Consider the following 21,102-nt stretch of genomic DNA (forward strand, 5'->3'; position numbering starts at 1 on the left):
AAGAGCTGCCACGTGGAATTTGTTTTGGTCACAGCATCTATGTGGTTATGCGTATTCTGCCTCCGTATACAGAAGGTATTTCGTCCCATGAGGCCCCATGGTCAGAGAAATGTAAGAGGCTGCTTTAGCTAAGGAAGAACGTTCTTTCAACTGAGAGGGTCTGCAGAGAAGGTGGCGCTGCGTCCGGCCCCTGAGGACAGGCGCAGACGGAGCTAGCGTGGAGGGAAGGGTTTTCAGTGGCAGAGGCTGAGCAAAGGCACAGGGGCGCGGGGCCAGGCCAGCCGTGGCCAGCCTCCCGGCGCCTCTCCTGGGCGTCGGGAGCTTGGGTCTCCTGGCGTCTGAGAACTGAGAACTGAGGATGTAGGGGTTTCACCGCTGCTGCTGGCCTGGGGGTGGGGCCACTGCAGGCTTCTGCCATTGCACCCTGAGAGAAAGCTCCCCACCGCCCTGGGCAGAGGGATAGAGCCTGTCTGCCCAGTGTAGCCCTTGGCCGGAGCAGGAGCAGGAGCTGGAGCTGTCTGCAGGGAGAGTGACGTTAAAGAGAGAAGGAGCTGAGTGGGCCGTCCCTCTGGGCGACGGCACCTTAGGCAGGCAGTCCTCTCCCCCGCTGGGGACAGACTTGAGGGCTGGGGCAGGAATGTGGCACGGGGAAGCCCCCCAGATAGAAACACGTCAACAGAATCCACAGCCCGCATTTGCGTAAGTCCCCCTGTCCGCGGGGAGGGACCTCACGTAGGGCATTCTTGTGCCCTAATTGTTTTCTAAGCCAGCTCAGGAGAAAACAAGCGCATTGCTTATGTCTTCCAGATTGCGTCTGGGACAGAGCCCAGAGCTTTCCTTAGCAGCTTCCACAGCCACAGAGCGGCCTGGAATGAATTGCAAATGTTCACACTTCCCATCTTGGCACGTAAAAGCTCTGTGCTTGGAAAGATGTGTGACGCCACTGTCCCCTGCTGGGACGGTGGGAGGCAGGGTGCAGTCTGAACTGGAGAAAGGGGTTACCCCAGACCACACACTCTGTGACCTTGACCCATGGACCACCTCAGGCAGAGGGTGGAGGTCTGAGTCAGGAGTTAGCTGTCAGGGAGCCTGCCACGTGTGCACACGCCCTTGGCCATCCTGCAGTCCTGCCTGCCATCCCCACCTCACTGCCCCCGGCTGAACTGGCCCTTAGCAACGGCAAGCCCAGTGGACCCGGGAGATACTCAGGGGCCATCCACTCTGACCTGCTTATAGAAATGGGGAAACTGGAAGCTAGAGAGGGGAAGGGCTTCAGAGTAATCTTTAGCATGGCCAAGGGCTTGAACCTGGGTCTCAAGGACACAGGAGAGTGAGGGATGAAGCACGTGGCCTGGTGGTCAGACCACATGCGCCAAAGTTCAGGCGCCCTCACCTCCTACTGGGTGACCTCAGCATGAACGATGCTCCCTGAGGTTCTGTGTCCTCACCTGCAGTGACAGCAAGTATCAACCGTGCCAGCCTCCAGGGCTGTCGGGGGGGAGCAGAGTGGGAAGTCCTCAGTGCAGGGCTGGCAGATGGGAATTGTTCGATAACGGGTCCTTGTCACTCTTTGTCCCTGTCATCAGCACCCTTGCTGGTGCCCAGTGGGTTTCAAACTCTGCTCACTTCCTGCGGGGCTGGAAGGAAGGTGCAGGCCCGGGCTCCCCCCTGCTCTGTTTACTGGTTGAACCAAACTTTCACCGACCTTGGGCTTCTTTACACCTGGAGATAAATCAGGGCAACAGAACTGGCCAGGGTCAACCGCGGCACTCTGCCCTCTGCACAGCCAGGCTTCGGGCTACCTGGGAAAGGGGACGAGACAGAACACACCCTCACGTTCTGGTCCAGTTGGTGGGGTCAGGGAGAGAGAAAGCTGGACCAACGCAAGGCCACCCTGATTTCTAGAATATTTAAATAGAAAGGTCTTTTTGTTTACTTTTGCACTCAAGTCGTAATTCTAGCCAAGTCTTGTCACTAATGTGTCCACACAGGCTGGTCCTGGCTTGCTGTAGGGACCCTCGTGGACCTGGTTATAATGTACAGCATCATCTGCAAATGAATGATGAATGGGTTAAAATATTTACAGCTCAGTATTTTCTTAAGTAACATGGGTGTGTAGCCCTCCCCCAATAAATCTTAGTATGTCTTCATTTTTAGGGCGAATGTCCTTAAGACCCAGTTCAGAGAATTATAAATCACTGGAGGTTAAACGAATACAGTTTATATCCTCTCTGGGTTAGAGAAGACCTTGGAGGTGCCCTCAAGCAGGGCTCCTCAATCTTCAGTGCTTCTGAGAATCGCAGGGAGGGCTTATTAGAACTCCGATTCCTGGGTCTCTCCTTGAGAGTGTGATTCTTGGGGACAGGGTGAGTGTTGCATTCCTGACAAGCTCCTGGGTGCTTCTGGCCCATGGGCCTCACCTTGACCTAGTCCTTTGCCTCATGCCTGGATCCTAGCAAGGTTTGCACATCTGCAATGACAGGGACCTCACCACCTCCCAAGACAGCTCATTTTCTCTTCAGAGAGCTCTATTTATTAGAAAACTCCCATTTCTGGAGTCCAGACCTTTCCCATTGGGTATACCAGCCATTGTGTTTGGCACCCTAGAACCATGGAAATGCTAACCCTAACCCACAGAAACACAAGGCGGAGAAGAGTTTGGATTTGGGGTGCCAGAAAGCAGTGTCTTCCCTTGGGCACTGATGACACTTGTCAAACCAGTGGCCTCTCCCCTGTTCCCTTCTTCTCATGCTCAAAGATAGACTGAGTCTAGCTTCTCATGGGCAGAGATTCACTGCAAGCTGGAGATCTGGGAGCAGAGAAGCCTGGGGTGGGCTGACATAGCCCACGGGTCCCCCCTCTTCACTCAGGGTGCATACAGGACGCACATTAGCATGAGCATGAGCGAGCTGTTGGCCAGGGACCCGAGCACCTCCCCTTCGACGCAAGATCTTAGGCAGCAGAACTCACTCCTGCCATCAAGCCTGAGAACTTCCAACAAGACTCAGACGGTTTCCTTTGAACGCTTGTGCGTGGACAAAGCAGACTCCCTTCTTGATGGTTGACTGCAGTCGGGGTCAGCTCTGTTGTACCCTGATGTGCTCCTTGGGGAAACTGAACCCGCGTTGGAGCCTCAGGCATGGCCAGTGCAGGCAGCCTCCAGACCCCGGGGGAGAGTCCTTCCAGTCAGACCGAGGGATGTCATGTTCTGGCGGGTGGAGTGGTGACGCTGACGCCCTGCTGGGTGGGGTTGTGGACCTGCAGCTGTTGACATGAGTTATAGGGGAACAGCCATTAGGACCTAACAGGGACAGCTGGGGGCTCCTCCTTGTGTCACTAAGGAATTAGACCCATTTGTCCCAATTTGGGAGAATAAATCACGGATGAATGTGAGACCATCCAGATGCAATGACTTCACTTTCTAAGGCATTTTTTCCGCCTAATTTGTTCTTGGAAATTTGTCTTCCTTGTTCCTACACCCTTGGAGGGAAACAGAAATCTGAAGCCCACATCTGCACAGCCCCTACCCACCCAGGCAACAAGAGAAGAATGGGGGAGCAATGGATAACATGAAACAGAGGGGCCTGGGGCCTCTATTGATTCCCTCCGAAGATATGACCGACCACAGATACATTTAATTACTCCCTGACTCATTTGTTCACTTATTTACTTCTTTCAGTCATTCTTTGACTAACTTAACCATCCACTAACCTTCTGATGTATCCCTGACCCTCTTATCCATCCATCTACCCACTCAACTGTGTAGTCAATCATCCATCTACCCGGTTAACCATCTACCCAACTATGTATCCAACCTTCCCGTCACCCATCCATCCTTCCTTCCATCCGTCCATCCACCCACCCATTCAATCCTCCATCCATCCCACCATCTACCTGTTCATTTACCCACCTGTCCATCCATCAGTCCACCTGTTCATCAACCCATCAATCCAATCATTCATCCACCCACCCAACAAACATTTTTGAAAGCATCCATGTGTGCCACGCGCCGACTACAAGTTGGAGAACTATGGGTATTTTGCTTCTAATGCGCTATGGCCTGGCGGGAAGGACAGGAGGGGGGTAGACCCCGGCCCTCAGACATACCTGTGGAAAGCACGTGACTTTCCTTCCTGCGCATCAGTTGTGGTGAGCGCATCTCTGTCTAGGCTGGCAAAGACCTTCCCCCGCAGATGTGGTTCAGGGCTTCCACTTCCCCCCTCTGGATGTGCGGAGGTCCCCGGGGCTGCCTAGTGTCAGGGCTCTGAGAGGAGAGGCCGTCTGGTCCTTAAGTCACGTGTCCCTCGTACTTCAGCTGAGTCTTCCTCGGGTCAGGTTAGCCCAGCCCTAAGCACAGTTTCTGCTGGGGACCCAGTCTGCTTTCTATGCCCGCCCGTGGCCACCTCTGTGTAGCAGTCACTTTTGACCTTGGCTGCACATTTACATCATCGGGAGGAGCTTTGAAACCACCCTGAAGTGCAGGCCCCATCCCATATGACTTGAATCAGAAACTCCAAGAGTGGCATCTTTATAACTCCCCCCTCCCCCCAGAGTATTTCAGTGTGTCCTCAAGGGTGAGAGGGAAGGGTGAGGAAGCCCTTCTCCCCACCTTCTCTGCTCCTCCACCTGGGGTAGGAGGGGGTGGGGTCTCTTCTCAGTCTGGGAGCATCTCTTCCTTCAAGGGTTTCTGGGACTTTAGACCCCAGAGACACCCCCACTCCAATGAAGGAAGCCAGAGCTCTGCTCTCTGCCCAGCCGCAGGGAGAGCGAGGGGTGGAGGGAGGGTGGGAAGGGGTGGAAAGGCGGGTGTGCTTAGTTCCTCCTGGGCCACTCGAAGGCGTCAGCAGAGGCAGCAGGTGCTGTGGCAGCCTGGTCTTTGTCCTCACGCCCTTGGCCCTGGTGGCAGCACTGTGCCCAGCGCGGCTGACTCCTCCCTCAGTTCCAAGTGGCTCCGGGGTGTGGCCCATGCCTGCTCACGCTGTTCTGGGGTCCAGCCCAGGACCGGGCCTAGAGGCCTGTGCGCTGTGGGAAGGGAGCAGACAGGAGGACTTGGGGGGACCTCCACCGGAGAGGGCCTGTGCCCCCCGGGGACAGAGCCACACTCTCAGGGCGGCCTTGTCCCCCGGCAGGTCGTGTGGATCACGGCCACGCTGCCTTACTTCGTGCTGTTCGTACTGCTGGTCCACGGCGTCACGCTGCCCGGCGCCTCCGACGGCATCAGTGCCTACCTGCACATCGACTTCCACCGCCTGAAGGAGGCTACGGTCTGTGCCCAGGGCCCGCCCGCGCTGGGGAGGGCTCCCGGGCCGGCAGCGGTGGGAAGCGGCTCCCAGCTCTGCCCCGAGCTCACTGCGGCGTCTCCGCCTGCCCGCTGCTGCTTTGACTTGTCCCGTCCAGATCCGGTGGTCTGGGACGGTGTGGCTCCTTCTGGTGGCCTTTGGAGACCCCTCTTTTCAAGGGGAGCAATACTCTGTCCTGAGAGTTTACTGTGCCATGGGCACCCCCCTTCCCCAGCCACCCCAGCCCCATTTCCACTCTTAGTCCCCAACACTGGTCTTCGCCACCATCCTCAGCAGCCAGAGGGAGGCCTGGACCTGCGGACTGCCGCTCCCCTAGCCCTCCAGCTCTGTGTCCTGGCCAGAGTCACAGATGGCAGTGAAGGGGGTGGATTCGGAGTGGAGCCCAAAGCAGTGGGGCGAGGCTGGGAGCGGAGACAATCATGGGGGTACCAAAGCCTTGAGCATCTTCAAACCGTGGCTGAGGTGACCTCCAGCCTCCTCCCTCGGTCCCACCTGGGGGACAGCTCTTCAGCATTATCCCTCACAATTCCCACCCAGGACCAGGAGGGGCACCTCCCAGAGTTATGACGTAGCAACATACCGCAGGGTTACAGCCCGGTCACCCCGAGAAAACCCTATTTCCTTAGGAACTATCAGAAAGATAACAGAGCACAAGACATGAATCAGCCTGTCACTGTGAAACAGGTCAGACTCTATTTGCTCTGAGTGTTTAAACAGCCCAGGTCTTCCCGGTGCACCGACACTGACCCTGGGCACAGTCTCAGGCAGCAGCTCTGCACCCCCGCCCCCACTCAGGTCTTCTCTCTCGTTCCACCTTGTGCCTGCCAAGCAGGGAAAGCCTAGAACACTGTGAATGAGGAAAGGACAGAGATCCCACAGATCCTCATGCAACTCTTACTGGGGGTGGGTCAGGTGTCATGACCCCCGCTACACAGAAGAGGAAACTGGTGTGCAGGGACATGAAATGGACCAGCACCAGACCATGAGGCCCGGAGCTCACAGGGGCTCGGATCTCTAGGCTATGGGCCACATGTCATCGCTCAAAACATGGAAGAAGTGAACCCCATCGGCCCCCAGGAGGCACCGCTGTGTGGCTGGTAGAAGCCGCTGGGAAACTGATCCCTTCCTGGACACGGGCTCTGTAACTCCCGTGGTAACCCTCACTCCGTCCACACAGCCTGACAATCAGGACACTCAGTTGAGCCAGGAAGTTCCTCTCAAGACCGCCCAACACCGGGAGATGCTAGAGAGAGCCCGGGCCCTCTGTCCGGCTATTCCGTCCAGGCTTCGGGGGGTTGGGGCGGCCTGCTGCCACCTCCGGGTCAGACCTCATTTCCTCGGGTCACAGGGCATCCCTGGGGCGTCCCAGCCCTTCTGGAGTAGTGAGACAGCCCCATTCCTGAGGCAGCCGAGGGTGATGGCTTTTGTCTGCCCGTCTCAGGTATGGATTGATGCTGCAACTCAGATATTTTTTTCTCTGGGAGCCGGATTTGGAGTCTTGATTGCATTTGCCAGTTACAACAAATTTGACAACAATTGCTACAGGTAAGATCCTTCTCAAGGCTCTGGGCAGCTCTCAATCCTGGGCGTCGGCCCTTGCAGGGAGGGGAGAGAGGGCTCTGGTCTGGGACAAGGGATGGGCAGCTGGACAGAGGGACATGGTGCGGCCTTCAGGGCAGACAGCACTATCTGCCTGTCCATCTGGTGCCCAGGCAGACAAGGATGGGACGTCTAGGCTGCTGGCGTGAGTGGTGAGGGGCTGGCAGAGCAGACGGAAGTCTGCACGTGGGCACAGATGGGGCCTCCGACCGTCACGCTCTCCCAAAGGCCAAAGACAAACTCACAGCCCCTCTGGTGCAGGACAGAGTGTGATGATGGGTACCAGCGGGGCAGGCTGCAGGAAGGCTAAGGAAATAGGGTGATCAGCCCTCTGGGGGCGGGGGGTCGGCGAGAGCCTGCAGGGGAGTTGGAGGTGGGCTTTGGAGAATACTAGGACTGTGACAGGCAGGCCCAGAGTGGATGGCATGCACGGTGGGGTCATAGTGTAAGCAACACCCGGAGGCAATGCACCTCCCTGGGTTGGTGTGAAGAGCGCACATGGGAAACAGCTGGAAAATGAGCCTAGAAGGAAGGTCAGGGTACGTTAGGGAAGCTCCTGGATGCCTGCCGAGGAGCTGAGAGACCCTGGGGGGCCACAGAAAGTGGGTTGAAGAAGGAGGCTGGGGACTCAGTTCCCCAACAAGAATTTGATTCCAGACTCTGGTCGCAGAGCGTTGCACCTGGAAGCCGCGGGTCTATTTCCTGCACCTGCAGCCACTCAGACAGTTAAGGGAGGGCCCTGGGGTCCACCGGGCAGCGAGGAGACTGGGGGCGTGTGAGGCTGTGGATTCCAGAGGCAGCCCAGGGGTCGGTGGGCAGGGGCGGGGAGAGTCAGGCGACCGGAACTAACAGGGACTCTGTCCCCCAGGGACGCCCTGCTCACCTCAACCATCAACTGCGTCACCAGCTTCGTCTCTGGCTTTGCCATCTTCTCCATCCTCGGTTACATGGCCCATGAGCACAAGGTCAACATGGAGGATGTTGCCACTGAAGGTGCGTGGGCAGGCCTGGCCTGCTGAGGAAGGGGGGCTGCAAAGCCCACCTCATTTAGGGCTGCACAGCTCGGTAGTGGCGGTGGGACTGCACGCTGGACGTGGTGGTCTGCCCATGTGACGGGCCCTCTCTGAGGCGGTCAGTGGGAATCCCGCGCAGGCGTGGGCCCTCCGGATGTAGCAGAACCGTCCTCGGAGTCCGGCTGAGCATCCCCTCTGTTCCAGCCCCCATGCTGAGCACTGGACATACCTTCACTTAGTCCTCATGGGTGAGCGCCTGCATACACCCACTTTAAAGATGAGAAAGCTGAGGCTCAAGGCTAGGTAGCCCAAGATCCCCCAGCTGACCAGTCCAACCATGCAGCCTATGCCCTTCCCCGCTGCTGCCGATATTCCCGTGGCCACGGAGAAGCTGTGCCTGGGGAGGGGCTGCCTCTCATGGCCCCCGAGCAGCTTGTGAGCGTAGAGGACCCCTCACGGTGTGCAGGGGGAGGGCTACAGCTCGTGGTCAGGAGCTGTCCGGACGTGGGCGGCACTGCTTGCTGGCCTGGCTGCCCGAGGCCCTCCTTCCTGTAGCTCAGACCGACAGTTCCACCGTGGATGAGACCCTTGATGTTTCTCCTAGGAGCCGGTCTGGTCTTCATCCTGTACCCAGAAGCCATCTCCACCCTGTCGGGCTCCACGTTCTGGGCTGTGGTGTTCTTCATCATGCTCCTGGCGCTGGGGATTGACAGCTCAGTGAGTGACCCTGCTCAGGACAGCCCACCCCCCCCAGTACCCCCCCCCCCGACACACAGCAGCCCTCTGCCTGAAGTTCCCACCATTCAAACCCCTCATAAGTAGCCCTCTCCTGAAGGCCCTATTTGAACGCAAGCAGGGAACTGAGTCCTCACTCCAAAAGGCAAGGCTTAGTCAGGCCCCAGCCAGGAAACAATAGAAACCCAGCGGCATCGGGGAATCCACGTCAGAGGGACCGCAGGTGCGCCAGCCCAGCGCTCTCCCTGCAGACGGGGACTGGAATCGGAGAGGGCCTGGCGTGCCTGTCCTTGAGCCGGGCGCCCTTCCCATCATTAAGTCACCGGCAGCAGCCAGGCTTCGTGTCTCAGAACCTTTACCCGGCCCGTCTGCAGGATTAGATTTCCTGCCTCTTTTATCTCTCTGTCCGCCTTTAGGACATCACACCTGGAAGTTAGAGTAGGGCTGGCGGGTGGTTTTCTCTCACTGCCCGGCAGTGGATGGGCTGCCGGGAGCAGGGTGTTGGGAACGCTTCTGAGGCTGTTTCCAGGCCCCTGGGGCAGGGGGGGTGGGGGTGGGGATTGATGTTGCTGAGCAGCACCTGCCCCGGGAGTCCCACACGTGCTGGCCGAGAGGGGTCAGCTGTGTGCTGCTTGTCTGCCGTCCCGGGCTCGTGAGCAAGCGCACGATGCTGACGCCTATGAGACCAGAAAGAATAAATTAGCCCATCGCAGTGGCTGCGTGAGCCCTTCACATACTGGCTAACGAAGCTAACGAGGAAAGCAGCTGTCTGCAGTCCCCAGTGCCAGAAGCTCCCCTCTGGCAGCTGTTTCCAGAAGACCCTACTCGCTGCGATACATGACCTGGGTGTGGGGCATTTATGCCTTTCACGCTCCTGTCAGCTCATCTGAACTGGCTGGGGGAGGGGCAGGAGACAGGTGTCTGTTGTTGGGAGAGACGGTTACCTGCTCACCCTCCCGCACGTGATGTCTGAGCCCTGAGTTCGGTTGACAAGCGGGGCAGACGTGGGGGGAGGCTAGGGAGGCAGACCGTCCCGGCTGATTTCTCCGGAGAGGTCAGGCCGTTGGTGCGTGAGTCTCAGGCGGCGAGGGGTCCAGGGCAGTGAGCCTGGGCCGGAGCCTGCGGCGCAGGGCACCCCTCCTTCCTGCACCCCACCCTGCCTGGTTCTCCCCCCAGATGGGAGGCATGGAGGCCGTCATCACAGGCCTGGCCGACGACTTCCAGGTCCTGAAGCGGCACCGGAAACTCTTCACATTTGGAGTGTCCTTTGGGACCTTCCTCCTGGCCCTGTTTTGCATAACCAAGGTGAGGAGGAGCTGCGGGCTGGGTCACCTCCGGCTATGGGAGGGCTTTGCAGTGTGGGCAGACCTGTCCAGCCTCAGAGATGACACGGGCGGGGTCATACATCCTCGACTCTGTGGCCCGATCCCCTCGAGTCACACCCCCCTCTGAGCCTGGGAGTCCCCAGGCAGCCCTGGTGGCCACTTCCAGACAAGGTGGCCTCAGGCACTCTCCCTCCGTGCGCCAGGGTGGGATCTACGTGCTGACCCTGCTGGACACCTTCGCGGCGGGGACCTCCATCCTGTTCGCTGTGCTCATGGAGGCCATCGGCGTCTCCTGGTTCTACGGTGCGTGCTGGGCCCCGCGAGTGTGGGAAGCCTCGGCCCCCTGTGTCCCTGGAGACTCTTTACCAGGAGCGCAAAGGGGCTTCCGCTTCTGGCCGGGTCCAGAGTTCAGCCGGTTCCTTGTCAGGAGCAGCTCCCCCCGCCCTCGGCTCATCTTTGTGCAAACCGAGCCCCCTTAAGAGGGGGCCGCAAAGGGCCTGAGGGCACCCAGTGTCAGCTTTTAAAGAGGGGCTCAAGGGAGCTGCTGCTCCCAGCCATGTAATTCACTCTAAAGCAGGGCGGCCAGAGGCTGCAAACCGTGACAAGACGCCCAGTTACACTTGAACTTCACGTAAACAGTGTGTAATTGTTTAGTGTAGGTATAATACACAGGAAACATACTTAAACTAAGATGGTCTTCATCACCTGTTTGAAATTCAAGTGTAGCCGCGAGTCCTGTGTTTTCTCTGGCAACACTTTTCTGCAGCTGAGCGAGTAGAATGTGGTACCAAGTCTCAAATGCATTGCCCCTGTTGATTTCTCCCCCACGGGGCACATCCAAGTGTGAGTTTCATTCTGTTTTCCCTGCGAGGCAGAAAGAGATTTCGGGGTGAGCCAGGGCCCGCCCACCAGACCGGAGCCCGAGAAAGCCCGAGAAAGCGCGGTCTCCACAGCCTCATGGTGCAGGAGAGTGAACAGGAGGGGAAGCCCGGCTTGGAGTCAGGCCGACCTGGCAGTGTGACCTGGGAAAAGCCCCCTCCCCTCCCTGAGCCCCATCTCCTGCTGGGAAGTGAATTGGGGTGGCATAACAGTGACATTGTGAGTGTGTCCTCTCCCTTGCTCTGCACCAGCCAGGGGCCCGTCCCTAGGAGTCAGTGCTGGGGTGTCTGGTCTTGCCTCTCTGCCCGGCCCCGGGGTGCTGCGGGGCCACAGTGACAGGCCTGCGTGTGTGCACAGGTGTGGACAGGTTCAGCAATGACATCGAACAGATGATGGGGTTCAAGCCGGGCCTGTACTGGAGACTGTGCTGGAAGTTCATCAGCCCCGCCTTCCTCCTGGTGCGTAGCGGGGGGCCAGCCGCCCCGGGCCCCGGGGGCTGTGTCCGGGTGGGGGTGGGGTGGGCACGTTCGCGTCCTAGGGGAGGAGGTTCTGGGAGGCAGAGTCCCGGTCATTTGGACAGGACACTGGAGACGCTCAGGCCTGTTGACCCGGTGGTGGGCATCCACCCCGGCAGGGTCTCCAGCCTGGGCCTGGTCCCAGCCCCAAGGTCACCTTTCCATTCTTCCCTTTTCCCTGCGGCCTGTGTTTCTGTCTCCTCTCTGCTCTCGTTTGCTTCGTGCATTCTTCCTTCTTTCTCTCTGGTCCCCGCTGACACACCGACTGCTGCTCGCTCCCGATTTCTCCGCGCCTGTTCCTGCCTCCCCCGTCCCCTCTCCTGTCTCTCTGTCGCCTTCAGTTTGTGGTGGTGGTGAGCATCATCAACTTCAAGCCGCTCACCTACGACGACTACGTCTACCCGCTCTGGGCCAACTGGGTCGGATGGGGCGTCGCGCTGTCCTCCATGGCCCTGGTGCCCGCCTACGTCGCCTACAAGTTCCTGAGCACGCGGGGCTCCCTGTGGGAGGTGAGCTCCGGCCCGTATGGGAGGGGCATTTGAGTCATTCCTGCGGGGGTGAGAGGGGAGACACAGGACAGGGACACTAGAGATAGTGTCAGACAGACCCACCGTGAACCTCAGCGTCCATATCTGTAGCCTGGGGACAGTCCTGCCGACCCTGAAAGGGAAAGTGCTTTGCGCAGCACCTGGCACGTGGCAGATACTCAACACGTGTCCCCGGCCGCTGTGTTGTTGCATGTCACGGACACAGTGACATCGATGCTCCTACTGCTGCTCCTGAGGTTGCTTATGTGAGAAGGGGGCGCTCAGCCCTCCAGTCCTCTAAGGATGAGTTAGACAGGCAGCCTTCCCTGGGGCCCTCCCGTGTCCCTTCTAAGGTTTGCCATGTCCCCAGATGCCCCAGCTCTGCGGGTCCAAGCTCACTGTGACCTGGTGTCTTGGCTTATGCCTGCCTCTTCCCTGAACCTGGTCAGCCCGAACGAACCAGAGATCTGCAAAATATATTCTCTTTGCTCACCTGCATGCACTGCTGTGCACACACACATGACAGGTGTCTGGGGAACAGCGCCTTGTCCCTGCAATGACGCCTTTCCAGCTCCTGGGGTGTTAAAATGCCCTGTCTTTTATGAAGCATGGCGATGGCCTTTTCCTGACCATCCCTACCTTGCTTCGTCCCTTCCTCCCTTCCTGGGTCGTTACTCGGGGGTCGCACAGCCCAGGCAGAACACCGGACACAGACAGACCCCCTGGGGCTCTCTTCCCCATGAGGGACCAGGTGAACAAACAAGGACACGAGGGAGTGTGTCGCCCGAGAACTTAGGGTGGAGGGTCCCAGGCAGGGCTGCGGCTGCCCCACCAGATCCTCGTGACATGTCCGTGAAATTCCAAGTCCAGGAGCTTCTGGGTCGCCCAGAGGGTTCGGATTCCGGGAGTTCCTCCCGGACACGGAAACCAGGACCTGCTTCCGGCTCTTTATTCTTCTCATGTTGGAAGCGGGGTGGGCTCCCCCCCGCCCGGAGATCAGTCTGTGATGTCCGACGTGTTCCCTGAGCCCCGCCCTGGGGGGCGCCAGTCCCATCTGCCATGCTCTCTGCTCTCCACGCGTGTCCTCCACAGCTCTCATTCTCATCAGGCTGTTAAAATTGCCCGTGTGTTACGTGTTCCTTGCCCATCCCTCCTGTGAACCGTAAGCTCCTCCAGAATGGGGGTGTGCCTGTCTCTTCAGCTCAGGGTCCCCAGGGTCGGCCCACGGCGCCCACATGAATGACTCAGTGAGCCAGCCATGGCAGGGAGGCTTGTGTGGACCTCGTATGCTGTCCATGTGGGACTCAGGGCCAGACAGCAGGGGGCCCTTCTCTGGGGGCTCCCCCTGGGCCACCGGCCTAGCTGATTCCTCCCCTCCATCCCCCTCCCTCACAGAGACTGGCCTATGGCATCACGCCAGAGAACGAGCATCACCTGGTGGCCCAGAGGAACATCAGGCAGTTCCAGGTGGGTGCAGCCTGGACCACTCAGCACGGGGCCCGTGGGGGGGGCGGTGCACTGGGCGCGCCAGGCAGGACCACACGCGCAGCGGGCCGTAGCCCACAGGGCGGGTGGCCTGTCCTCAGCCTTCGACCAGCTTCCGCATGCCTCTCTGCTCTTTGGTGCTGCAATGCCGAATGCCCAAGCTTCACTAAGCTCCGTTCTTCCCACTCTGAGTTGACACCAGGGAGTGTCGCCAAGCTAGGCGGAGCATTTCTCATCTCGAAGGAAGCGCTGTGGGTACATCGGTAACATGCTGACCTGAGTTCTACCTTTTCTTCACTTAAAAACATCCATGGCAGCGAGCCCCCTGCTTCAGACTTTCCGTGTGGTGCTGGGAAGGCTCCTTTGCCCTAGCTGGGCCTTGGTGGCAATCGGAACCAGACTGCTTGTCCTCAGGTCTTGGGAGGGAGGGGTGTCTCCCGCCCCCACTGTGCTCCGCAGTGGGCCCTAAGTCCCCGGTCCCCATGCACCCCAACCCTGGCACTAAGGCCCGGCCATCTTCCCCGCAGTTGCAGCACTGGCTGGCCATCTGAACCGCCCCGAGGAGGAACCCCGCCGCACCAACGTCCAGGCCAAGGTGTCTGCTTCGCTCCCGTCTGGACGCTGTCCAGGGACCCCTCCCTCTTGTCCCCCTTACAAATGAGGTCGTGGTCTGGTTTCCCTTCACCCTCTGTACATCGGGCCTGGGAGCTGTGAGCTCCGACTGGTGAGCCTCGAGGGAGAAGAGGACCCGCGGGGACAGGAAAATGACTTCTGTCGAACCTCTTTTGTTCGGGGGACATCTCACCCCATTTGAGAGGCAGCCCAAGCGGAGTCCACAGCGCGGGCAGAACTCCCCACCCCATCTGCCTGCACTTTGGGCCACAGAAAAAACCCCCCGTCCACCCAGTCCGAGGGAGGTTGTTGCTATGGGTCAGACACCACAAACCAGACACTAATAAAAAGCCTGGCGTAACTTGGGGGTGGTGTCCCTCTCTCTTCCCTCCCCTGCACTCCCACGCCCAGTCCCCCATCAGCCCGCTGGTGTCTGAGCCGTGGCCGCGGAGCTTGGGTGCATCTGTCCCTGCCCTGAGGTCTGTAGAGAGGCTTTGGGGCATCTGGAACAGAAACCTTCATAGTTAGTTTTTACTCCGGCTCAGCTGAGTCTGACTTGTGGGTTCTGGAACAATCTTCCGGCTTCTGGTGGTCCGATGGTTCCGAGCCAAGGGTGTCAGAGGGAAGAATGTCGATGAGCCCCCGTGGGCAGCTACAGAAGGCCCAGGAGGCTCACAGAGGCCACGTGAGGTCTCACTCTGTCAGGTGCGTGGCGCCCAGAAGCCCATCTGTGGCTCCTGAGACCGTCCTGGGACATTGGGTCAGGAACCCGGTGAGCAAGACATGGGCCTGTACTGTGGGCTCTTTGCTGTCCTCACGAGGCCGGGTGGGTGCCCAAGGGCAGCCTGACAGGCTGTCTAAGTCTTACCTGCAGACTCCTGCAAAGTCTTCCCCTGGAAACCCCACTCAGCATGGACCAGGGGTCTCCGCTGAGGGAAGTTGCCCCTGAAAACTCCCTTTGCCTCTCATCATGGCCTAGACTTGGCACACGGAGGGCAGGGTGGAACCAGGCACAGAGCTGGAGGAGACAATATTCTCAGCTGATGGAGCAGGTCGCAGGTTGTAGAGAATTTGTAGGTTGACTTGCAATAGACACTGGCAAGTGATGCCTTCTGGTGGTGGCAGTGGTTAGTTTCAGCGCCTTCAGAGAAATGATTCATAATTTGATTAAGTTGGTGGCAACTATTGGGGTTTCTTGTTTATGGTTTGAGTCTCTTAGACCTGCCTTGAAAATCTATGCTTGTGGGTTCTTGTGACTGTGGGAGCTCCTGCTGAGTTGGGGTCTTTGGGTCATTGTTTAGAGAAAAGAGGGAAATCAGGAGACTTTTGAGCTTTCCGTATAAAAACTGCAGCTCAAAGTCTGAGGCAGCCCACATGGCGGGTGAGGCCTGGGAGCACCCAACAGGGTGGGACGATTAGGTGGGGGCCTCAGCTGCCAGAGCAGGGTGGCCACCACTGATGGGATTCGTAAGGGACTTCAGGTCTTCCCAGGATGGACAATTCCTCTCTCGCTGTTACAATATTTTTACAAAACGCTTTCACCCACACCACCTCCCATCTGCCCAGCGAGGTCAGCAGGGAGGGCTTCTGTCTCCCCATTTCCCAGATGAGAAAAGCAAGGCCCAGCCTTTCAGATTCTCAACGCCTAAGACATCCAGTCAGAGCCTCAAGTCAGATCCGCTGGCTCTCAGCCCAATACGGCTCAGTCCCCCAGGACTGTCCTTTCAAATACACAGAAACACAGTCGCGGGGCCAAGGAGCATTTCTGAGCAAAGAACAAGGTGTTGGGAGAAGGGAAGCGGGGAGGGGATGTAATTTGTCCTCCTCCGGCGGGTTGCCGGGAGGAAGTGAGTTAGCTGCTCTCATTGGGTCAGAAGAAGCATCCGGAACAGGGGGCTGTGAAAGCCGAGGCTACTTGGCTGGAATGAGAGCATCAGAACAGCCCACGTGTGGCTGGACAGGGGCACGCTCCACTGAGCCCCTGCAGTTTTTTTTCTCTGCCACCTGCCAGGACCCTCCCGCCCAGACTTGTGTCCCAAAGACGCATTGGTCATGTGGTGCTAGCTGAACTCACACCAGACCCACGCAATGGTGCTGCCTTGCGGAGGAAGTTGGCTCCTGAGCCTGGGGTGGGGGAAAGCTGGCCCTGAGCCCGCGTCCCTAGGGAAGTGGGGGGACCCAGAAGTCCTTGGAAGTCCTTGTGGGAGACCTCTGGGTTCCTCTTCCACCCACATTTAATGTGCTTTATCATAAGTAATGCTTGACTTCTTTTATGTGCCCCCCCTTTTTTTGATAACAGAGGTTACCCAGAATAAGAGTGCTCCTGTGTACTGTATATGATATTTTTGATATTTTATAAGATTTTAAAAGAATTATTATTTTCCATAAATGTATAATATTTGTTGAAGACAATCATGTTAACAGCTACTCAACATTAATTAATTAGCATCCGTTAGCTGGTCTTCATTCTAGATGTAAATGACACCAAGGAGAAGGGAGTGGCCATCTCTTGCCAACTATCCTGCTGAATAAAAATCCCCAAAGCTGCCTTAATCCTCAGAAGGGGCTCCCGCCCAGGTGGGATCCAGTCTCTCTGCGTGTGATCCATTCTGCAGCCCTGGTTATGTGAGACGGAAACATTCTTACCAGAGAAGTCAGTTCTTTAGTGAAGAAGCCCACAGAGTTCATTTCCTGTGTTTCCTTTGACCTCCATGGAATGGAAAGGAACAGAGAGGCCGTGCGGCATGGTGGAAATGGCACAGCATTTGGAACTGCAGCCGACTAGCTGGGTTCCTGGAGAGAGTGGCTTCCTCTCTCTGAATGTCAACACCCTTGGCCTGTAAAAGCAGGGTTGGATCAGATAGTCACAGGTCCCATGCAGTGAAAGAATTTCATGTCTGCCTGACGTGTTCTTGTGCTAAATTTACAATGAAGGAAGCACATCGTTTACGATGGGACTTTCCAGAATGAGCTGGTGACGAATAAATAACCTGTGGAGCAGAGAAATGTCAGCATTCTAGCCTCCAGAACTTTCGATGGGTTTTTTTTGTTTTTGTTTTTGGACATTCAGTAATTTCTCTTTCTCCACTATTTCTTCAATGGATGCCAGAAACACTTGGTATTAAAAAAAATAAAACCCTACCCATTCGTTTCGAGAATTTTGAAGGAAACATGTTGACCCGAGCCTGCCGGTCCCAGGATCCGCGGGCCTGTGGCCATGCCGCAGGGCTATTGCAGTCACCGAGAAGTCACCCCTTAAGGACTGGTGCACATGAACTTGCTCTTGGGTGCCCTCCCTCATCCCTCTGTCTCCCCACTTCTGTATAAATAAGGACTGTTTCTGTGGTGCATCTGTGTGTCAGGGACTTGTCCAGTGGTGTGCAAATCTCTCTGTCTGACGTGGATTTATTTTACAAGCTGTTCTCTTCATGGAAACGTACCTGTACAGAATAATAAAGGATATTCCTGTGCCATGTACCTGGTAGCAGAGTTCTTTCTGCCATGAAGGTAAAAGGCTACAAATTATATAGGCTTGCCTTTGATCAGCCCCAGCTAGCACAGAAGAGCTTCTGGTCCTAGTGGCCCACCTTTCACCTAAATAATTCTTTTTATAACCCACAGAGCAGGACTGAAAGCATTTAAACCTATGATCCTCGCTCTGAGGTGGACGCATTTATATGTAAGTGTGAAGCAGATACCTGCTGACCCCAGGTCGGTGCTCTGCTTTTGCTTTTTCGTCTCTGGGGCTGACTTCCTCTGCACCCCAGCATTATACTGACTTTTCATTTTAATCCACCCCACACCGAGTCTGTCATTTGTCTTCCTGACCAGTATCCTGTGAGCAAGGCAGCCCCAAGAGCAGTACACCCACTGGGCAGATGAGGAACTGGAGGACTGGGGTTGAGAAGTGACCCACCCAAGGTCGCAGAGCCACTGAAGGCAAAGTCCGTGGGAATGAGGCGGGTCCTGACAGGCGCCCTGGGGCCGCCGTGAAGGACAGCGAGGCTCTGAAGACTGGGGCACCCAGTCAGGGCTTGTTGCAGGGGGTGGGAAGGTCACTTTGTCACACAGCCTCCAATAGAACAGTCAAGGTGAGCCGGGGCCAGACTAGTAGGGCATGCAGGCAAGGCGTTGGCTTTCAGGACATCAGGAAAGATGATCTCTGTCCCCAGAGAAGGTCCGAGCAAGGGCCATGGCCAGTACACACCCAGGAGCTGCAGACCCATGATTTCTGCAGCATAGAACAGCTTTCTCGAGAGGCCAGTCTGCACACCCCATGCAGCTTCAGGCTCTAGCTAGTCCAGAGCCCCAAACTAGCATGGGCAGGCTCAGCGTCGGAGGCAGAGAGCACTGAAGCCAGGCCATCCCAGGGCCACGTGGGCCTCGTGCCCACTTGAGGGCCATGGTCAGCCCAACCACAAGGCATCTGCCTGCAGCCCACCCCAAACTGACTTCCAGGTCCCCGCTAAATCTCTGTTCTTCCGCCACAGCTCCCCAGACTCCCTGAGAGATGCCATTGAACCTGGCCCCATCTCCAATCACTTGAAAGCAGCAAAACCCTATCAGTGGAGAGAGGGGAGGGGGCCGGGTTTCAGAGACGAGTAGGACGTCGCAACTCTGACAATTAAGTGCACAGAGACCCCACTAGAGTTTTGGAATTGCAAGGGAAACAGGGCGCAAGGAGTTCCTGGCTTTGTTCAGAGGGAGAATGGGGCCAGCGTCCATCCCAGGCTCACAAGCCCAGGTCCCAGGTCCCAGGTCCTGGGACTGAGGCCTCAGGGGCAGCAGCACCGTGGACAAGGCCAACGCACCGAGCCAGCGTTTAACCAGTGGACACATGGGCTTCTCCCGGGCCAGCTCCTCCTCCTAGAGCTTCAGAAGCCTCTTCTCACCGAGTCCTCCTAAGAAGCTCGTAGGCAGTATTATTACCCCCTTGACAGCTGGGGGAAACAGAGACGCAAGGAGATGAAACAGCTCACTAGCTGGTGAGACCAGGATTTGAACCCAGGAAGTCTGGTTCCAGCCTGTGCTCTTAACCATGCTGATATGCTATCGTCATGACCCACAACACAAAGGCCTAACTTGGCCCAGCCGGTAGGGCCATGGGGCCACAACTAGTACCAACACTCTCTTTATTATATTTACATAAAATAAGGATATTTATTTATAGGCATATACATATATATAATCTGTACATGCACATACACACATCTACATACACAAGTACACACGTGTATATAAATGTACATGCATATGTATTTCAGTGCCTACAGTGTGCTGGAATACAAATGACTTGCCCCTGGCCACATAGAGAGTTCATGGGTACAGCAGGGAAAACACCTTTGCTGGCTCTCTACAAACACACCCCAATCCCATGCTCTCTGGTGCTTCATACCAGCTAGAGGTTCCATCTGGGTTCTGTATCAAGAAGCCCAAAGATCACACCTATATACGTTAGGATGACAAGGTGCCCCTGGTTCCAGAGAAGAACTCCAGTGAGGGCCTTCACCTGGGCAGGCCCCAGGGCCTTGATGGCCCTGGAGATGCTGAACAAAAGTCATCAGGGATTCAGACACCTGGCTTTCCGTTCCGCCATGCACGGCACACGGTTCTCTGCTCATGGGGAGGTAATGCCTACCCAACCTGCAGACAGGCCGCCCACCTTTCCAGCAGGAAGAATGGAAATGAACAGAAAGGAGGAAAGGCAGAGGCCAGTTGTCTGTCCCTCTTTACTGTGGAGAAGAGCAGCTTTCTTAGAACACACACAGACGTCTGCCTACGTCTTGTTGCCAGGTTCCTGCCACCCGGCGACCTCTAAACTGTTCCTGGGAACGTTGCTGCCCTGGACAGAATCAGCGTCGTCTTAGGAAGATGGCAGCGGGAGGACAGGGGTCATTGTCTCCTCCCCGACTCCCTCATCGGCTGATGGCAGGGTTTTTACAGAAAGCACCATGGTCTGAGAGGCCAGAGAGAAGGGCTTCTCTGTCCTATGGGCCCACGTTACGAACTCAGGTCTTGCAGGGTGAGGACAGACAGACCTGGGGTTAGCATTCCCAGAGGCTCCGCTGCACTGGCTGCGCAGGTGGGTGGGTGTGCCTGCTGAGCAAGCAGTCCGCCCGTGGGGCACGTGGCCCCTCCCCTCCACTGGGCTCACAGAACAACTTAGTAATCAGTGGAAGCAGCTGATCATAATAGAATCATCTGGGCACTGTGGCCACCAGGTGGCACCAATGCACACGTCTGCTGCCAGGCCGAGGAGGAAAGCCAGGACTACGGGTCTTCGCGCCTGTTGGAACCCTCCACACATCCCTGAACCAGGGAACCGAGAGCTGGCCCACCACCCATGACTCCTAACATAGTTTATTGTCGGCACAAGTCAGGAGGCCAGCCCAGGCTCTGAATGAGTGGAGCGCAGAAGTCACGCGGCCGAGGGCAAGTATAGGATAAGTGGAGGCAGCTGTGGCCATTCCCCTGGGACATGCTGGTCCGAGGGGTGGAGAACAGAGGCAGGGAGACTAGCTAGGAGCCTCGGACCAGCACAGGCAACAGGCAAACGGCAGAGCCTTGGCAGAGAAATGCTCCAAAGACTTCCCAGGTGCCAGGAACTGGACTAGTTCTGTCGTGGTGGCTGGGGAGGCTACGTGGGCCAGAAGGTATTTAATCTCCATTTGAAGAAGAAATAAGATTTGGGAAGCTCCCACCCAAGCAGCCCCTGCATGGCTACAACTCTATAATCTTAAAAAAAAAAAAAAAAAAAAAAAAAAAAAAAAAAAAAAGAAAGAAAGAAAAGAAAAAGAAAAAGAAAAAAAACAGTCTGAATGCTGTCCCTAGGGGCACGGGCATAGTCACTGATATTTGGAAACTTTGCTGGGAGCCTTGGCCTGGGCTTGCAGCCGGGGCTCCGTCTCCGAGGCAGCGGTGGCTATATGGACACTGCCCACAAGAGGGCAGCAGAGCTTCACCAGCGGCCGAATGGGTGCCTCTGGCCAGAGTCGGGAGATGAAGTCAGAGACCAGGACAAGCAGCGAAGGGCTGTTCAACCGCGTCCCGTGCAGGTGGCAAGGGTTGCTTCACACTTAAAGGGGTCCGGCTCCGGAGCCAGGCCGCCCAGG

At 57.0% G+C, this 21,102-nt stretch overlaps 1 protein-coding gene across 2 annotated transcripts in view; it reads left to right on the forward strand.

The window, feature by feature from the left end:
* Positions 1-14,483, forward strand: part of SLC6A2 (solute carrier family 6 member 2) — a 52,144-nt gene extending 37,661 nt beyond the window's left edge. For both annotated transcript variants that reach the window (XM_090259437.1, XM_090259436.1), the window contains exons 6-15: positions 5,130-5,264; positions 6,742-6,845; positions 7,768-7,892; positions 8,517-8,629; positions 9,824-9,952; positions 10,176-10,275; positions 11,209-11,309; positions 11,708-11,875; positions 13,289-13,360; positions 13,906-14,483. In XM_090259437.1, the coding sequence (XP_090115563.1) occupies positions 5,130-5,264; positions 6,742-6,845; positions 7,768-7,892; positions 8,517-8,629; positions 9,824-9,952; positions 10,176-10,275; positions 11,209-11,309; positions 11,708-11,875; positions 13,289-13,360; positions 13,906-13,929 (1,071 nt within the window). In that variant the 3' untranslated portion in view covers positions 13,930-14,483. The remainder of the gene's footprint in view (positions 1-5,129; positions 5,265-6,741; positions 6,846-7,767; positions 7,893-8,516; positions 8,630-9,823; positions 9,953-10,175; positions 10,276-11,208; positions 11,310-11,707; positions 11,876-13,288; positions 13,361-13,905) is intronic.
* Positions 14,484-21,102: the final 6,619 nt, after the last annotated feature.

The sequence above is a fragment of the Furipterus horrens genome, unplaced genomic scaffold (genome assembly GCF_987537825.1).
Source record: "Furipterus horrens unplaced genomic scaffold, mFurHor1.1.pri manual_scaffold_13, whole genome shotgun sequence".
Classification (NCBI taxonomy): Eukaryota; Metazoa; Chordata; class Mammalia; order Chiroptera; family Furipteridae; genus Furipterus; species Furipterus horrens.